The 20,408-nt window shown below is 46.6% G+C and overlaps 1 protein-coding gene across 1 annotated transcript in view; it reads right to left on the reverse strand.

The window, feature by feature from the left end:
• vac14 (vac14 homolog (S. cerevisiae)) overlaps positions 1-20,408 on the reverse strand; it is a 296,601-nt gene that overhangs the window by 66,349 nt on the left and 209,844 nt on the right. Inside the window, exons 15-16 of the mRNA XM_067998261.1 lie at positions 20,108-20,282; positions 17,963-18,081 (exon numbers count right to left, since the gene is read on the reverse strand). Of these exons, the coding sequence (XP_067854362.1) occupies positions 17,963-18,081; positions 20,108-20,282 (294 nt within the window). The remainder of the gene's footprint in view (positions 1-17,962; positions 18,082-20,107; positions 20,283-20,408) is intronic.

Consider the following 20,408-nt stretch of genomic DNA (forward strand, 5'->3'; position numbering starts at 1 on the left):
GGTTCAAGGCGGCGGCTCACCACCACCTTCTCAAGGACAATTAGGGATGGGCAATAAATGCTGGCCTTGCCAGCGACGCCCACATCCCATGAACGAATTTAAAAAAAAGCTGACTGGTCTATAGTTGCTGGGTTTATCCTTTGAACGAGGGTGTAACATTTGCAATTCTCCAATCCTCTGGCACCACCCCCGTATCTAAGGATGTTTGGAAGATTATGACCAGTACCGACGCAATTTCCACCCTTACTTCCCTCAGCAACCTAGGATGCATCCCACCCGGACCGGGTGACTTATCTATAGCTAACCTTTCTAGTACTTCCTTTTTATCAATCTTTAGCCCAGCCAGTATCTCAACTATATCTTCCTTTACTGATGTAAACAATCTTACAACACCAAGTTATAGTCCAACAATTTTATTTGAAAATCACAAGCTTTCGAAGGCTTCCTCCTTCGTCAGGTGAATGTATTCACCCGACGAAGGAGGAAGCCTCCGAAAGCTTGTGATTTTCAAATAAAATTGCTGGACTATAACTTGGTGTTGTAAGATTGTTTACATTTGTCAACCCCGGTCCATCACCGGCATCGCCACATCATTCCTTTACTGAGACTCTGGCAGCATCTTCTTCCTTAGTAAAGACAGATGCAAAGTACTCATTTAGTACCTCGGCCATGCCCTCTGCCTCCATGAGTAGAACTCCTTTTTGGTCCCTAATCTGCCCCACCCCTCCTCTTACTACCCATCCGTGGGATGTGTGCGTCGCTATTACGGCCAGCATTTATTGCCCATCCCTAATCGCCAACTGAATGGCTTGCCAAGGGCAGTTAAGAATCAACCATGTTTTTGTGGGACCAGGTAATGACTCACTATTCCCAAGATCTCAAAGTAACCATTGAAAACTTTGGCCGTGCTGTAACCTATGATTCTATGAATTAAAAAAGACAGAATTTTGAAAATCTACATTAAATTTGCTCTTAGCTATCTCTGCTTCACTGGACATCATCCCAGTACCTCAAATCTTTCCTCATAATTATAGTTTCACAACCCTGCCATTGTTCTGGTGAATCTATGCTGTACGCTTTCTTTGGTTTTAATATCATTTCTACAATGGCACATCCAAACCTGCACACAGTATTCTGTTGCCTAACCAATACTTTGTATAAATATATTGTTCCGTCTTCACTTTTGTATTCTACACCCTATTTATAAAACCTAAAATGCTGTTGGTCTTTTTTGTGTCTTTATCTACCTGCACTCTCACCTTTAGGGAATTAGGTATTTGGAACCTTGGATCTCTCTATTCATCCACATCCCATTGAGTGTACACTCCCTCTCCTTGTTTTTCCTCCCAAAATATATAACCTCACACTTGTCCACATGAAATTGCATCCGCCACTTGTCTGCCCATTCTGCTCACTTGTCTCTTCCTGAAACCTTTACAGTCCTCACCACTTGCCAAACCTACTTTTATTTGTCAGCAAGTTTTGAGATTGTGCTCCCTATGTCCAAATCTTCTATGTAAAGAGGCGGACCCAACACTGACCCGAGATACCCGGCTTTCAACCCTTCTCCAATCTGACCACCTCTTTACCCCAACTCTGTTTTCTATATGTTAACTTCTGTCCATACTGGAGAATTTCCTCTTGTACCATAAGCCTCTAGTGAGACACCTTATCACATGCCTTCTGAAAATCCATATGCATGACATCCCCTTTACCTATCCAATTGGGCGCTTCTTCAAAAAAATTCTATTAAACTTATCAAATACAACTTGCCTTTAACAAATGCATGCCGGTCGTCCCTGATTAATCCAAGCATTTCTAAATGCTCACTAACTTTATCTCAGATTATGGGTTTTTGCGTTAGACTAGTTGGTCCACAGTAATTGGATTCCTCCTCCTCTCCCCTTCTTGCACAAAAGTGTTACGTCAGGTCCTCTCCAGTCCCAGGGCACAATCTGCATATTTGAGGATTGAAAAATTGTGGCCAGAGTCTCTGCTGTCTCTTGCCTGACAATCGCCTTCATAACCATGGAAACTTCATTGAGCTCTATGACACCAAAGATCCACATTTTTACCCGTGCATCCCCTCCAAATCAAGGTATGGATCCTGGTGCTTTGGAACAGAATGTGTCTTCAACATCAGAACTCCCAGGTCTAGTGTGAACTACCACATTTAAAGCTCTCCAACATAAGTGCTGTGTACTGAACCTTTGCAACATTTCGATTTCCCAGGCCAGCATTCTTTGTGGTCTCTTCACAGGAGGAAGGCGACTTAGTTCTCAGCTATAGGCAGTTTGTTGTTATGACATCACTACAAACCAATGTCAATAAAGCAGTTGCTAAAAGATAAGTTCATCCCATGTCTGTTCTGGATTAAAACCCAGGTCCCAGAGTCATCCTGTCTCCCCCAGCAGGAGGGCGTTTCCAACAATCTGGCTAATAATAGTATTTGGTAAAACCATTGTGGTTAAGTGTTCAAGACACCCCCACACCCAATAAGAAGCTCACTGTTCAGTCGTATATTCTATTCACGGAAGTAATAATGTACTCAAGTCACTTTGCACCAGTCAGTACTTGGATGCCAGTCTTGCTCAAGCATCAACTGGAATCTAACTGCAAACCCAACATAATCTAGTTCTTTGTGAATGACAATTGTAAACAATTTTACAACACCAAGTTATAGTCCAGCAATTTTATTTTAAATTCACAAGCTTTCGGAGGTTACCTCCTTCCTCAGGTGAACGATGTGGAAATGAAATCCTCGAAATGCATAAATGTGATTTCATTTCGAGGATTTCATTTCCACATCGTTCACCTGAGGAAGGAGGTAACCTCCGAAAGCTTGTGAATTTAAAATAAAATTGCTGGACTATAACTTGGTGTTGTAAAATTGTTTACAATGGTCAACCCCAGTCCATCACCGGCATCTCCACATCATTGGTGAATGACAGTAGAGGAGGGGGTTCCACAAGAAAGGATTGCCTCTAGCCAAAAATGAGGCAACAAGGTGACTGAGACACTCTGGTCTGCATATTCATCTCTAATACTTCAGATTATCTGAATACACTTCCCCCTTTAAAAAGCTTCCCTTAAACATATTGCAAAGCTCTTGCTATCATCATCTCTAAGCGCCAAAGTCAATAGATTTTGGAGGGAAAGCTGTCCAGCATCCAACAGAGTGGTGCAGAATTCTATCAAATATCCCACATTCTGTGGCTCTTCAATCAATTCAGTCCATTCTTTTGGAGGAGAGGTGTGTAAACGATTAAACGAAAGACCAACGGGTCCATTTTAACTCTACCCGCCCAGGGAAAACCAGGCAGGTGGGCAGATAAAAATGAGCAGGTCACATAACCGTATGGTATTCGACCCTTTCCTGCTGTCTGATATTAACTTACAGGATTCGGCTGGCCGGTGAGGCGTCCGCCTAAAGCAGGCCGGGGCGTCGTGACTTTGTGCAACTCGGGAGCCTATTACATCAATAAGGCTGAAGCTGGTCAGTGGCTGGTGGCAAGGATGAAGCGGCCCTCCCAATAAGTCAAAAAATCTCTTTTGTGGGGCAGGGGGGAGCAAGACTCCTCCGGGCTCCACTGGAAGGACCCGGCCTCCCCTGCCCGGGATTCCCCACTTCCTTCCACTTACCTGGACGCCTGCTCTGCGCTCTCGTTTCACCCGCAACAGGCGGGAAGTGGACAGGCATCACGTAACTGAGGCCCTGGCCTGAAACCTATGCGCTCGCCCCGTCCCCTGCCGGCCAGAAACCTGCTACAGGTTAAAATCGAGCAATAATCCGGTTATAACAAGTACCCCTCTTACAGGCCTTCTACGTGCATTCTTTGTCTATAGAATGCTGCAGGTCCCCCCTTTCTTTGAGCTCCCCACTCCACATACTGTTAAGGCCATAGCAGGTAGCTAGGGAAAGGAGGCAACTTCTGTGCACAAAGACTGAAAACACACTGCAGGTCTGTCAGCATCTGTATGGAGAAAGAACAACTAATGTTTCAGGTTCAGACCTCCGTATCCTAACTCGCACCAAGTTCAACCATCACCCCTGTGCTTGCTGACCGACATTGCCTCCTGGTCTCCAAACACCTTGATTTTAAAATTCTCATCCTTGTTTTCAAATCCCTCCGTGGCCTCACCCCTCTCTATCACTGTAACCTCCTCCAGCCCTACAACCCTCTGAGATCTCTGCGTTCCTCCAACTTTAGCCTCTTGGACATCCCCCACTTCCTTGGCTCCACCACTGGTGGCCGTGCCTTCAACCGTCTTGGCCCCAAGCCCTGGAATTCCCTCCCTAAACCCCTCTCTCCTCATTAAGACCCTCCTTAAAACCTCTCTCTTGGACCAAGTTTTTGGTCACTTGTCCGAATGTCTCCTTCTTTGTCTCCGTGTCAATTTTTGTCTGATTGCACTCCTGTGAAGCGTCTTGAGACATTTTACTACGTTAAAGTCTCGATATAAATGCAAATTGCTGTTGACCCTACATCTGAACTCTCAAACGGTCACAGCTGAAGAACAGTCTCCAGCTGAAGCATTCCCTTTACAGATGCTGGCAGACGACTTGTGCAATTCTTGTTTTATTTCAGATTTCCAGGTTTTTTTCTTCTTTTTCCCTGCCCGTGCACGACTAGTGGATTTGACGAGCCTACAGCTCCTGGGACACAAGGTAGTGGCAACCGGCAAGGGAAGAGGGAGCTCCTTAAATGCTACGTGGTATTACAATATAGCTCACATGGGTCAGGGAGAGAAAAACAACATAGCTGCAGTGGTTCTGTGATGCCTGCAGCGTCTGTAATAGGACACTGCAACCCCACAGTCACATCCATCACATCAACTTCAACAATCTGTACACACAATTATCCCTGACTCTCATTCCAGGTAACCCAGTAAATATTGCTCATTAATTTTCCATAATCGCATGTTGCATTATTAGTAACCCATTCAAACATTAGTCACATTCTGCATTGCTGTAAATTGTTTTTTTTCCTGGTGTTCCAGTTGATTGCCTTCAAGCTGGATACTTAATATATATTAAGCTGCTCCAATGTCATAATGCGTAAAGGCATCAAATAGTATAGCAGTAAGCTACAAAGACCAGGGGGGTCCCAGTTAGCTGACCCAAGAAGGGCAACTTAGTAAAGCTGTAAAGAAAGAAATGTATATAGGATCTCAAGTCTAATAAATAGGGGCATATATTACAACAACTGGTATTTGTACAGCACCTTTAACACAGAGTAACGTCTCAAAGTGATTCACAGGAGCGTAATCACAAAAACAGGAACGGACAACCAAGCCAAAGAATGAGGTATTAGGAGGGGTGACCAAAAGGTTGCTCAAAGAGATAGGCTTTGAGGAGGGTTTTAAAAGGAGGAACGGCAGAAGGATTTAGGGTGGGAATGTCAGAGCATAGGGTCTAAGCAGCTGACGGTATGGCCGCCAATGGTGCGGCAAACGCAGGGGGCAAGGTCGGTCGGTCGGTGGGAGGGTGGGTGGGTGGGGAGGGAGTGAGTGAGGAGAAAAGGGGTTTTCAGCGCAGGAGGAGATTATGAAGATTGCAGCAGGGCCTCAAAGGGATTTAAACACGAGGGTGAGAATTTGAAATTTGAGGTGTTTGGTGGACCAAAGGAGGTCACAGCAAGGGCAGATGTAATGGGTGAGTGGGACTTGGTGCGGGATAGAATATACAGGAGGCAGAGTTTGGAATGAAGTTTACGGAGGGTAGAGGATAGGTGGCCAGCCAGGAGAGCTGAGTCTGGAGGTGACAAAGGCATGGATGAGGGTTTCAGCAACAGATGGGCTGAGGTGGGTGGAGGCGGGCAACGTTAGGGGGATGGAGATAGGCAAACTGTGCGTTCCTCCACTTCTCACCTCTTGTGAATCCCTGATTTCCTTCACTCCACCATTGGCAGCCATGCCTTCAACTGTCTAAGTCTTAAGCTCCGGAATTCCTTCCCTAAACCTCTCTCTCCTCCTTTAAGATGCTCCTTAAAACTTACCTTTGACCAAGCTTTCGGTCACCTGTCCTAATATCTCCTTACATGGCTCGGTGTTGAATTTTGTCTGATAACGCTCCTGTGAAGCACCTTGACGTTTTACTACATTAAAGGCGTTACATAAATGCAAATTGTTATTGTCACCCCTTGTCATTCTATCATACTGTCTGAGGTGAGTACTTTACTCAAGTCTGAAATCCTATTTGTAATAATCATTGTCTGTGTTAGGGTATAATTACACATTGCTCGATTTCAGTTGTTGCTGCTCAATGATGTGACGGGACAAGGTGGAATGTGCAGCTATCAAACCAGAGGTCACTAAAGGCCGAGCAGAGCCTGCTGCCTGACATTAGCTGTATCCTTGCCGCTAACAGATTGTTTTTCCACCCATCATTCAGCCCGGTAAAGGCACTGCCTGGTGTAGAGTGAGGCAGTACAGGCCGGAAGGTATCGAGCTTGCTGTAGGGCCATGTGCTGAGTCAACCGATCTCACCCGGACGGGGTACTGCACCTGGGTGGGTACTGCGACTGGCCCGAGGTGCAGGTACCGTTGCAGCAGTACTCCAGCCAGAGGCGGGAAAGGAGCGGAGCAAAGTGGAGGCGAGAAGCATGACCAAACTGCTGAATTATTCTAAGCTAAGCTACCAGCTCCACAAAGCTGTCTATGCAGCAAAGAAAAGCATTTAAACTTAATTGAAATGAAGGAATTCCCCCCCCTCAAACAATAATTGACGCTGCCAAATGGTTCCACGGCTGGCAGGAGCCCTCTGAACCTGGCCATTTCTCATGAGTGAGCCTGAATACTGAGCTATTTGGACCTGGTCTGATCCTGTTCTCAAATGGTGTCCAGATCTGAATCTTCCGCTGCTGGGGTGGATGGGCTCACTGAATGCTAATCAGGAGCAGGAACATTGGCAGATTTTTCTGCCCAAGGGCACCGAAGATAATTGTTAGTGCCCTGAAACCATCTCCCTACCTCAGGACAGTCTGGGGATCAAACCTGGGACCTCTCCGCTCTGCACGGCTCAGCCGCTCACTGGATAAACGCATTGGGCCATTGGGGGAAGCACCGTGGGTATGACCTTTACAGGAAGTCAATGACAAGAATTTGCATTTATATAGCGCCTTTAACGTAGTAAAACGTCCCAAGGTGCTTCAAAGTCAGACATTAAATGCAGTCCGCCACCAAATGTTTGTACTGAGAGCCAAACAACAAAAGTCAGCTGAAACCGTGGCAGAGTGAGACCTACGTGAACCGTTGCTAAGCAGCCAGTAAGCATTTTCGGGACAGGTTATACCGAGAGCGCAGCTCTTTCCAAAACCACCCCAATAAAAATACTTAGCTAGTGGAATCAGACTCTTCGTTCAATGGAAACCAGCTAACCCTCTTCATCCTGGCCCATTACAAAAAACCTTGGTTTCAGTTCAGCAATAGGAAACATTCTTGAGATGGGAGTTCATTTTTGGGTCAAAGCATCCCCTCCTTTGGGTCAGGCTAACCCAACAATGAAGCAGAGATGGCAGGATCCTTCAATTTAGAAGATCTTAGAATAATTGAATTAATAACAGGAATTTTATAAGGATCCCCTCCACTCACAAAGGTGCTGACTCTTACTGGGGTACATTTCCATAGGTAACGGGGTATCCTCCAGTACTTCATCCAAAGGACCATTCCTCAAGTGTGAGCCCAAATAGAATGTCAGTGGGCTATTCTATCATGGAGGGCAACATAACTGAGCCTGATCCCATCCTCATCCAACACCCACACACATGCATTTTCCAACTACTGCCTAAGGAAAAGACACTGACTGATATGTAGCGGTAGTTTAGGCCAATGGTGACACTTCCACCCTGGCTGAACAAGAAGAGGGTTCGAGAACAAGGGGTCATAGTTGCAGGATAAGGGGTCAGCCATTTAAGACTAGCTGCACTTAAAGTAGATAAGTCACCCAGTCCAGATGGGATGCATCCTAGGCTGCTGAGGGAAGAGTGGAAATTGCGGAGGCACTGGCCATAATCTTCCAATCTTCCTTAGACGCTGGGGTGGTGCCAGAGGACTGGAGAATTGCAAATATTACACCCTTGTTCAAAAAAGGGCGTAAGAATAAACACAGCAACTACAGGCCAGTCAGTTTAACCTCAGTGATGGAGAAACTTTGAGAAAAGATAAACCGGGACAGAATGAGCAGTCACTTGGACAAGTGTGGATTGATTAGGGAAAGCCAGCACGGATTTGTTAAAGGCACATTGTGTTTAACTAACTTGATAGAGTTTTTTGATGAGGTAACAGAGGGTAGATGAGGTGTATATGGACTTTCAAAGGCGTTTGATAAAGTGCCGCATAATAGGCTTGTCATCAAGAGTGAAGCCCATGGAATAAAGAGGGCAGAGGCAGCATGGATACAAAATTGGCTAACCAACAGGAAGCAGAGTAGTAGTAGTGAACGGTTGTTTTTCGGACTGGAGGGAGGTGTACAGTGGTGTTCCCCAGGGGTCGGTGCCGGGACCACTGCTTTCCCTGATATATATTAACGACTTGGACTTGGGCGTACAGGGCACAATTTCCAAATTTGCAGATGACACAAAACTTGGAAGTGTAGGTTCCAGTGAGGACGATAGTGATAGGCTTCAAGAGAATATAGACAGGCTGGTGGAATGGGCGAATGAAATTTAACGCAGAAAAATACGAAGTGATACATTTTGGTAGGAAGAACGAGGAGAGGCAATATAAACTAGAGGGCACAATTCTAAAAGGGGTACAGGAACAGAGAGACCTGAGGGTATATGTGCACAAATCGTTGAAGGTGGCAGGGCAGGTTTAGAAAGTGGTTAAAAAGCATAGGGGATCCTGGGCTTTATAAATAGAGGCATAGAGTACAAAAGCAAGGAAGTCATGATGAACCTTTATAAAACACTGGTTCGACCACAACTGGAGTATTGTGTCCAGTTCTGGGCACTGCACTTTAGGAAGGATGTGAAGGCCTTAGAGAGGGTGCAGAAAAGATTTACAAGAATGATTCCAGGGATGAGGGATGAAGCTGTCGTCGACAGTGCTATCAAGCGGCACTTACCAATAACCTGCTCACTGATGCTCAGTTTGGGTTCCGCCAGGACCACTCGGCTCCAAACCTCATTACAGCCTTGGTCCAAACATGGACAAAAGAGCTGAATTCCAGAGGTGAGGTGAGAGTGACTGCCCTTGACATCAAGGCAGCATTTGACCGGGTGTGGCACCAAGGAGCCCTAGTAAAATTGAAGTCAATGGGAATCAGGGGGAAAACTCTCCAGTGGCTAGAGTCATACCTAGCACAAAGGAAGATGGTCGTGGTTGTTGGAGGCCAATCATCTCAGCCCCAGGACATTGCTGCAGGAGTTCCTCAGGGCAGTGTCCTAGGCCCAACCATCTTCAGCTGCTTCATCAATGACCTTCCCTCCATCATAAGGTCAGAAATGGGGATGTTCACTGATGATTGCACAGTGTTCAGTTCCATTTGCAACCCCTCAAATAATGAAGCAGTCCGAGCCCGCATGCAGCAAGACCTGGACAACATCCAGGCTTGGGCTCATAAGTGGCAAGTAACATTCGCGCCAGATAAGTGCCAGGCAAAGACCATCTCCAACAAGAGAGAGTCTAATCATCTCCCCTTGACATTCAATGGTATTACCATCACCGAATCCCCCACCACCAACATCCTGGGGGTCACCACTGACCAGAAACTTAACTGGACCAGCCATATAAATATTGTGGCTACGAGAGCAGGTCAGAGGTTGGGTATTCTGCGGCAAGTGACTCACCTCCTGACTCCCTAAAGCCTTTCCACCATCTACAAGGCACAAGTCAGGAGTGTGATGGAACACTCTCCACTTGCTTGGATGAGTGCAGCTCCAACAACACTCAAGAAGCTCGACACTGTCCAGGACAAAGCAGCCCGCTTGATTGGCACCCCATCCACCACCCTAAACATTTACTCCCTTCACCACCGGCGCACAGTGGCTGCAGTGTGCACCATCCACAGGATGCACTGCAGCAAATCGCCAAGGCTTCTTCGACAGCACCTCCCAAACCCGCAACCTCTACCACCTAGAAGGACAAGAGTAGCAGGCACATGGGAACAACACCACCTGCACGTTCCCCTCCAAGTCACACACCATCCCGACTTGGAAATATATCACCGTTCCTTCATCGTCGCTGGGTCAAAATCCTGGAACTCCCTTTACTGTGGGAGAACCGTTACCACACGGACTGCAGCGGTTCAAGGCGGCGGCTCACCACCACCTTCTCAAGGGCAATTTGGGATGGGCACCAAATGCCGGTCTCGCCAGCGACGCTCACATCCCATGAACGAATAAAAAAAGTTGTGTGGATAGACTGGAGAAGCTGGGGTTGTTGTCCTTGGATAAGAGAAGGTTGAGAGGAGATTTGATAGAAGTATTCAAAATCACAAAAGGTCTAGACAGAGTAGATAGAGAGAAACTGTTCCCATTGGCAGAAGGGTCAAGAACCAGAGAGCATAGCTTTAAGGTGATTGGCAAAAGAACCAAAGGTGACATGAGGAAAAACTTTCTTTACCCAGTGAGTGGTTAGGATCTGGAATGCACTGCCCAAGGGGGTGGTGGAGGCAGATTCAATCATGGCCTTCAAAAGGGAACTGGACAAGAACTTGAAAGGAAAAAATTTGCAGAGCTACTGGGATAGGACGGGAGTGTGGGACAAGCTGGATTGCTCTTGCATGGAGATGGAGCCGGCATGGACTCGATGGGCCGAATGGCCTCCTTCCATGCTGGAACCTATGATTCTATGACTGAGATGGGGAGGCATTTCTTCATTCAGAGAGCTGTGGATGCTGAGTCGTTGAGTATATTCAAGGCTGAGATAGATAAACTTTTGGACCCCAGGGGAGTCAAGGGATATGGGGATCAGGTAGGAAAGTGAAATTGAGGTTGAAGATCAGCCATGATCTGATTGAATTGCAGAACAGGCTCGAATGGCCGTATGGTCTGCTCCTGCTCCTATTTCTTATTTAAAAGAACAAACTTGCATTGATATAGCACCTTTCACAACCTCAGGGCATCCCAAAGCGCTTTACAGCCATTGAAGTAATTTTTGAAGTGTAGTCACTGTTATAATGTAGGAAACGTGGCAGCCAATTTGCAAACAGCAATGAAATAAATGACTGGATAATCTGTTTTTAGTGATGTTGGTTGAAGGATAAATATTGGCCAGGATTCCCCGGTCTTCTTCGAAATAATACCATGGGATTTTTTACGTCCACCCGAGGGGGCAGGCAGGGCCTCGGTTTAACGTCTCATCCAAAAGACAGCACCTCCGACAGTGCAGCGCCTCCTTAGTACTGCACTGGAGTGTCAGCCGAGATTATGTGCTCAAGTCTCTGGAGTGGGACTTGAACCCACAACCTTCTGACTCAGAGGCGTGAGTGCTACGGCCGACACCGAACTCAGCAGAGTTTCCGAAATCGACAGGAGTCGAGCCAGAGGCCTTCATATGGCACCATGATTCCAAAGCAGTTAAACTCGCAGTTTACTTCAACTAGAACTGGCTGCCTTCTCATTTTGAAGGATATTAGCACCCAGACTCCCGACAGTGAAATATTTTAGTGGCACGCAAGAGTATAGAATTTTTTTTAAAAATTGTATTCTTGGGATGTTTGCGTCGCTGGCAAGACCGCAATTTATTGTCCATCCCTAGTTGACCTGAGATGGTGGTGGTGGGCTGCCTTCTTGAACCACTGGTAGCGGTGTGATACAACTGGGGGGCTTGCTGGGTCACTTCAGAGGGCAGCTGAGTGACCGCACTGGTTCAGGACTGGGAATTGTAATACATAGGCCAAGCCAGCAGAAGGACGGCAGGTTCCCTTCCCTAAAGGACATCAGTTGGTGTTTATGATAATCTGACAGGTTCATGGTCACTTTTACTGATACCAGCTTTTTATTTCCAAGTTTAAAAAAATTGAATTTAAATAATCATTTGAACTCAAGTTCTCTTGATTAGTGGTCCAGTAACATAACCACCATAGCCTAATTTCACTCTAGTTGGAGCCCTCTTTGAGGTGGTGCATTAGACACATCCTAAAAGCTGTTGAATAACCAACTGAAGAGTGGCTTTTTCACAAGCACCAAGTCTGTGTTTTTACTGTCGATGGAGTGCACATTCCGGTCTGAAAGGCATTGCGGACTTTCCACTTGTCACACAGCAGTCTTCGCCTCTTTTTGACAGCCATTCGTGGAAAAAAAAAATCCACTTCAAAACAATAAATCTTGATAAAGTTATAAACACAGCTCATGAATGAATGCAACTCCAAAAAGTGCATTCTAAATGTGCAATGCGAGATTGGGTAAAGATAACACATCTTACAACTCCCAGTCCTGAACAAGTGCAGTTATCAGTAACCCGCTGCTCAAGATATCAGGCAGGTTTATCTATTCCGCCCACATCCAATCTTCTCCCCTTCTCGCCTCAAGGTGCGGATTCCTCATTGGGGTACAGTTCCACAGATCCAGTCACTCGCTGAATATCTTGCCCAAGTGTCCATTCTCCTCCACCTGCGAGTCTAGAGACGGCGAACGGTGGCAGGCTATTCGACCAAGGGGGAAACACCACAGCCGCGCCCGACCTTACCCACCCACTTCCACCCCTACACACAGCAGCTTTCCAGCCGGGGCGGGGGGGGGGGATCGCTAGATGTTGACCAGGAGTGGGAACCCTGGCTGATTTCCCTCCTCCCGAGCCCAGGGGCGCTCGGGTGAACTGTGGAGCACTACAGGCCCCCGCTGGCTCATGTCAGTTAACTCAGCACAGGCAGAGTTTACACAGGTCACAAGTAAACACTGCATGGCTCCAACCTATAGACAATGCGACCAAAAAGGAAATAAAAGACAAAATACTTGGTCCAAAGCTAATAAATGTCTGACTGAATGGAGATGCTGCATTTTCACAGGCCGCTTTTACCTATAAATGGAAAGGATAAAATACACACACAGCAGCTGCTGGTGCTAATGTTTTCTATTTGGCTTTGCAGAGGAATCTGCGACACATTCTTTTGCCAATTCTGGTCTTGTCTGGCCTTGGGGCGAGAGCTGGGAAATGCACAGTCTGCACAACTTCAGGAGCTGAGCCCAGGCTGAGACAATGAACTGTTCGAAGCGACAGTTATTCACAATGCCGTCAAAAATCATAAGTATTATTTTTTTTTAAAAAAGAAGTGCAGTATGTTCACAGGAGGGCAGGGGTGGAGACTGCAGAACCTTCAGAAGAGCAGGCATTTCTTTGAGTAAAGCTGAACAGAATCTCTCCCTAGCACTCCTGGACTGGATTTGAAAGAGTTCTGCAGCCCTGAATGTCTTGTTCACACCAGCTCCTGAACCCCGCCGGTGGTCCCTGAATTACTGCGCTCAAGTGGACCGGTGTGGAAATAACGCCTTCTGGGGCAACTGCACCAGTGTCCCTGACTCACCGCCTGCATTACTCCGGTACTTGGTGTTACTCCCGACTCACCACCTGCGTCACTCCCGACTCACCACCTGCGTCACTCCCGACTCACCACCTGCGTCACTCCCGACTCACCACCTGCGTCACTCCCGACTCACCACCTGCGTCACTCCCGACTCACCACCTGCGTCACTCCCGACTCACCACCTGCGTCACTCCCGACTCACCACCTGCGTCACTCCCGACTCACCACCTGCGTCACTCCCGACTCACCACCTGCGTCACTCCCGACTCACCACCTGCGTCACTCCCGACTCACCACCTGCGTCACTCCCGACTCACCACCTGCGTCACTCCCGACTCACCACCTGCGTCACTCCCGACTCACCACCTGCGTCACTCCCGACTCACCACCTGCGTCACTCCCGACTCACCACCTGCGTCACTCCCGACTCACCACCTGCGTCACTCCCGACTCACCACCTGCGTCACTCCCGACTCACCACCTGCGTCACTCCCGACTCACCACCTGCGTCACTCCCGACTCACCACCTGCGTCACTCCCGACTCACCACCTGCGTCACTCCCGACTCACCACCTGCGTCACTCCCGTACTGTTTGTTACTCCCGACTCACCACCTGCATTACTCAGGTACTGTTTGTTACTCCTGCTCAAGTACTGCTACCTCACCACCTGCATTACTCAGCTACTCTTGGGTACTCCATTCCAATAATATTACTGGCCAAAAGCTCAATGTAACTAGAGGCCTTGGAGGGAATTCTTAAAAAGTAATACACTATTAAAAATACCAAGAGCCCTGGAAAATGTCACATCACAACCTTTGGATAGTTTAAACATTGCCTTCTACTGGAACATTGCCCCATGCAGAAATGAAAGTGAACTGAAAAGTATTTCAAACAAACAATTTAAGGACAACATAGTCACGTCTTTGTCAAGACACAGCTCTTCACATCATGTGCTCCGAGCACTCCCTGTACTCAGCTGCCCTCTCTCTGGATGGGAGAATAAACTGATGGTCACGCTGGAAGTAATAATACTCCCGGCTGCTTTGTATAGCAACAGTGCAAATGTGTTTGTGAAGATTCCCTGTGTTTGATATTAAAGACACTGAACTGTGTGTCACTACAGAGGCGTTCTTATCCCACAGCTGTGTACAAGAGAAAGGAGTTCAGTAGATCTTTCAATATACACTCACTTCCTGCAGTGATCATCAGCATTCATAATAATGCTTATAGTATCTCCCCCATAGCATCTTGCAATTTTTATTCTATTATAGGCAGTGTCTTCATTACATAGACTGTAGGGCACTGGGAGAGGGGCACTCAAGTGGAGACCAGCAGCCTCCAAGTGAGTCTCTGCCCTTTTTCTCACCCATGGCACCCTAGGAAGGCTTGCAAAGCGGATCCCATTGAAGGTGGGGAGATACGGTGACCATGAGATATCGGCAACAGGTGTATGTGTGTTCTCGCCACCAACCGCCCAACGAGATAGTGACACCGCGGAGTCTTGCACACAGCACGCAAGGTGCTCCCGCCTAGTATGTGGAAAACCCACAATCAGGTCATCAAAGCTGTAATCCAGGTCAGTTATAACAAGGACGTTTGCATTTATAGAACACTTTATCATGTCAAGATTTACTAGGGTTATATCTATTAGGAAAGTTTGAAAAGGCTGGGGCTCTTTTCTCTAGAAAAAAGACTGAGGGGGTGATCTGATAGAGGTCTTTAAGATTATGAAAAGTTTTGATAGGGTAGATGTAGAGAAGAGGTTTCCACTTATGGGCCAGTCCAAAACTAGGGGTCATAAATATAAGATAGTCACTAATAAATGCAATAAAGAATACACAAGAAACTTCTTTACCCAGAGAGTGGTTAGAATGTGGAACTTGCAGCCACATGGAGTGGTTGAGGCGATAAGCATAGATGCAATCAAGGGGAAGCTAGATAAGTACATGAGGGAGAAAGGAATAGGAGGATTTGCTGATAGGGTTGGAACTTAAGAACATAAGAAATAGGAGCAGGAGTAGGCCATATGGCCCCTCGAGCCTGCTCCGCCATTCACTAATATCGTGGCTGATCTTCGACCTCAACTCCACTTTCCTGCCTGATCCCCATATCCCTTGATTCCCCTAGAGTCCAAAAATCTATCCATCTCAGCCTTGAATATATTCATTGACTCAGCATCCACAGCCCTCTGGGGTAGAGAATTCCAAAGATTCACAACCCTCTGCGTGAAGAAATTCCTCTTCATCTCAGTCATAAATGGCCAACCCCTTATCCTGCGACTATGCCCCCAGGTTCTAGACTCTCTAGCAAGGGGAAACAATCTCTCGGCATCTACCCTGTCAAGCCCCCCAATAATCTTATATGTTTCAATGAGATCACCTCTCATTCTTCTAAACTCCAGAGAGAATAGGCTCATTCCACTCAACCTCCCTTCATAGGACAACCCTCTCATCCCAGGAATTAATCTTGCGAACCTTCGTTGTACCACCTCCAAGGCAAGTATGTCCTTCCTTAGACCAAAACGGTACGCAGTACTCCAGGTGAGGTCTCACTAAAGCCCTGTACAACCGTAGTAAGACTTCCTTACTCTTGTAGTCCAAGCCCCTTGCAATAAAAGGGGTTAGAGAAAGATTAGATGAAGTAGACTGGGAGAAATTAACAGTTTCCGAGTAACAGAATTAACAGTGGATGAGTGTGGATTGATTGGGAAAAGCCAGCACGGATTTGGTAAAGGCAAATCGTATTTAACTAACCTGATTGAGTTTTTTGATGAGGTAACAGGGAGGGGTAGATGAGGGCAATGCAGTTGATGTATATGGACTTTCAAAAGGTGTTTGATAAAGTGCCACATGGTAGGCTTATCATCAAGATTGAGGCCCATGGAATAAAGGGGGCAGTAGTAAAATGGATACAGAATTGGCTAAGGGACAGGAAACAGAGTAGTGGTGAACAGTTGTTTTACGACCCCCTGGGGTCAGTGCTGGGATCACTGCTTTTCTTGATATATATATTAGTGACTTGGACTTGGGTGTACAGGGCACAATTTCAAAATTTGCAGATGACACAAAACTTAGAAGGATAGTGAACAGTGAGGAGGATAATGATAGACTTCAAGAGGCTATAGGCAGGCTGGTGGGCATGGGCGGACACGTGGCAGATGAAATTTAACGCAGAAAAATGTGAAGTGATACATTTCGGTAGGAAGAACGAGGAGAGGCAATATAAACTAGAGGGCACAATTCTAAAAGGGGTACAGGAACAGAGAGACTTGGGGTTACATGTGCACAAATCGTTGAAGGTGGCAGGGCAGGTTGAGAAAGTGGTTAAAAAAGCATACAGGATCCTGGGCTTTATAAATAGAGGCATAGAATACAAAAGCAAGGAAATCATGATGAACCTTTATAAAACACTGGTTCAGCTACAACTGGAGTATTGTGTCCAGTTCTGGGCGCTGCACTTTAGGAAAGATGTGAAGGCCTTAGAGAGGGTGCAGAAGAGATTTACTAGAATGCTTCCAGGGATGAGGGGTTTTAGTTACATGGATAGATTGGAGAAGCTGGGGTTGTTCTCCTTGGAGCAGAGAAAGTTGAGAGGAGATTTGATAGAGGTATTCAAAATGATGAAGGGTCGAGACAGAGAGAAACTGTTCCCGATGGCGGAAGGGTCAAGAACCAGAGGACATAGATTTAAGGTGAGTGGCAAAGGAATCAACGGTAACATGAGGAAAATTTTTTTTTACATAGCGAGTGGTTAGGATCTGGAATGCACTGCACGAGGGGGTGGTGGAGGCAGATTCAATCATGGCCTTCAAAAGGGAACTGGATAAGTACTTTCAAGGAAAAAATTTGCAGGGCTACGGGGACAGGACGGGGGAGTGGGACTGGCTGGATTGCTCTTGCATCTTGCCAGCACGGACTCGATGGACCGAATGGCGTTCTTCTGTGCTGTAACCTTTCCATGATTCTCGGAAGTTAGTGTGGAGCATAAATACCACGGACCAGTTGGGCTGAATGGCCTGTTTCTGTGCTGTAAATTCTATGTAATGCAAGTATCTCAAAGCGCTGCACATACAATGAATTACATTTGCTTTGAAATGCTGAGACTGTTATGTAGCCAAATGCAGCACCCATTCTGCACCAGGGAAGTCCCATGGACAGAACTGAGATGGATGACCAATTAATTAGGTTTTTTTTGTTGGTGGTAGAGATTGGAGAAAGAAGGTTGGCCAGGACACTGGGAGAACTCCCCGCTCTTCGAATGGTGCCAAGGGATCTTCATAACATCCACCTGAACCAGTGGAACAGGGCCTCGGTTTAACATCTCATCCAAATACCTGAGTACCTAACGGTGCTGAACTAGATTTCGAAATCAACCCTGATATGGGGCTCAAACCCACAACCTTCTGACCTCGAGGCACGAGTACTGCCGACTGAGCCAAGCTGCTGGAAAGACAACTGAGCCACTCACCTCATGCATTAGAACAAAAGGATACAACTTCTGAATGAGGTCATAGGCGTGTTTGTAGTTCTGCGTGAGGAAGCAGAGAGAGACTGTGGCGACAGGGTTGTGGCACCAGGAACGATACAAACAGCAGAACAGATTGCAGCTTTCCTGTAGGCAACAAAAGGCAAGGAAATATTTTAAAAAACAAGCAACTTATAATACACGACACCTTCGAGCAATGGCTTCCAACTGTGGTGCTCAGCACACTCATTTGGAACCTTTCTAAAGCCCTTTAGACACGGGATAAAAGAAGCCTACCCATTAAATCATACGTCACAACACCATCTGTTGTAAAGGTGGATTGCTGATCGTAGGTGGACTTCTTACTCTTTAGAAAAAACTTAACCTTCGTATACAAATCGAATTGACCATCATTTCATGGAGGGGAAACAAAAAATCTCCAGTGACATTATCCCTTTAAGAAAATTTTGGCCTGGTTGCCAAATGATTAGGGTTGCCAACCCTCCAGGATTGTCCTGGAATCTCCAGGACTCATCTTCAGAACACTGCAGCGAGTAACCCAGGAGAAAAATCATGTGAGATATTAAAAAATATATTGTGTGTTTTCTTCATTTTCTTTGAACACTTTTGTTTACTAGTTATAAAAATATTAGCGATGGATAAACGGCTGTTTGACTGACAGTCAAGAATCATCCAATCGGGTAATTAAGAGTCCGAGGGGATGGACATGTTGGGCAATCAATGGTGGGAGTGTGAGGGCCGGGTGGTTGGAGGTCATGTGATGAAATCTCCCGGAATACATCCAGAGTTGGCAACCCTACAAGTGATGGTCTCCTATATCACAGTATAAGAGAGTCAGGCCTTCAGCTCTTTGCCCATTGTATCGAGACCTGAGGAATCATGAGAGAATCAAACCATTCCCATTTAGATGATTTACAGTCAGAGCCTTGAGGTCCAGGAAAGGCTGGAATCTTACTGCACTTCCAGGGACTACAAACCAACTGGCACAAAATCTGGAATCTTCCAAACTGCTAGTGCCCATGGGCAACAGCTTCTATTCCTTGCTGCATAATAGGCCTCTTCTCTATGAATCTTTAGTCTATCTTAAGGAAAGCATCCATTTGGAGAGGCTTTAGTTAGGAGGAGACACGAGAGAAACTGGGGCTCTTTTCATTAGAACATAGCAGGCCAAGAGGAGATCTGATAGAGGTGTTCAAAATTATGAGGGGTTCTGATGAGGTAAATTGGGAAAAGCTATTTCCACTGTTTGGGGAACCAGTACTAAAGGGGATAAATTTACCATCATCACCAAAAGAACAAAGAGATAGGTTAGGAGAATAATTTCATTATTTTTTTTTAATCTAGAGGTTGCCAGAATATGGATTGGTGGTAGCGGAACAGGTTTTAAAAAAGGAAGTGGATAAATATTTGAAAGAAAAAAATTCAAGAGGATTTTGTAATCATTCATTCTCGGGACGTGGACGTCACTGGCAAGGCTGGGAACCCTCGTTGCCCCTCGAGATGGTGGTGGTGGGGCCTCTGTTTGGTATAACTTGGTGGCCTAGAAGGCTACTTCAGAGGACAGTTAAGAGTCAAGCACGTTGGGGGTGGGACGGGAGTCACAGATAGGCCAGACCAAGTAAGGACAGCAAGATTTTAAAGCCGAACGGAGGCCACTCTTTTCAGCTGCCAGCTCTGATGTACAGGAGGCTAGACGAGGAGCATGAGAGTCATCGAGTCTCTAGGCGATAAAGGCATGGGATGGAGTCTCAGCAGCAGTCGGAAGAGGCATTGAGAGTTGGGGGGTCTTGGGAACCAAACAGACGTGGGAATGGAAACTCGGCTCGGGATCAGGAAGCGCGCAGTACCACAGGACACAGCCTGAGGTGGCAGTCGGGGAGGCTGATGGAGTTTAGAGGAAAGGTATGTAGGAGCCAACGGGAAACAACCAACTGTAGCACTGTTATTGCTGCCCGAGCCTAGATCAATCTGCCTCACCGCAGACCAAGAACTGAAGTCTGTAACGCTCAGCACGCCTAGAGGTGCCCTTACCTAGTGAGTGAGTGATGGAGCAAGGCCACAGCACTCTTCAGGCTCTATGTACCACACTGACCAAATCCCATCTACCCACCCACTTGTGCCAGATTCGCAAGCACTGGGACGCAGCCCTCACCGTTGTACGCAGGTCCTTCAGCTGGTTCCGCAGCTGGAAGAGTTCTGTTGACGTCAAGAGAATGGAGTTGAGAGTTTGGACCATGGTGGAAGCAAACTTGAGGTCTTCTTCCCGAAGGAGGATTTCAGCCATGGAGTGGAAGATGTTCTCGGCATTTAATAAGAGGCACAGCTGCCTGGGAATGGGAAAGGGGGGAGATGTCAACAGAAAGTCAGCAGTAGAGCTCAGGTTAAAAACAAGGTGACCCACATTAAAAACAACTAGCATTTATATAGTGCCTTTAACACAGTAAAACGTCCCA

Source organism: Heptranchias perlo, chromosome 16 (assembly GCF_035084215.1).
Source record: "Heptranchias perlo isolate sHepPer1 chromosome 16, sHepPer1.hap1, whole genome shotgun sequence".
In the NCBI taxonomy this organism is placed as follows: Eukaryota; Metazoa; Chordata; class Chondrichthyes; order Hexanchiformes; family Hexanchidae; genus Heptranchias; species Heptranchias perlo.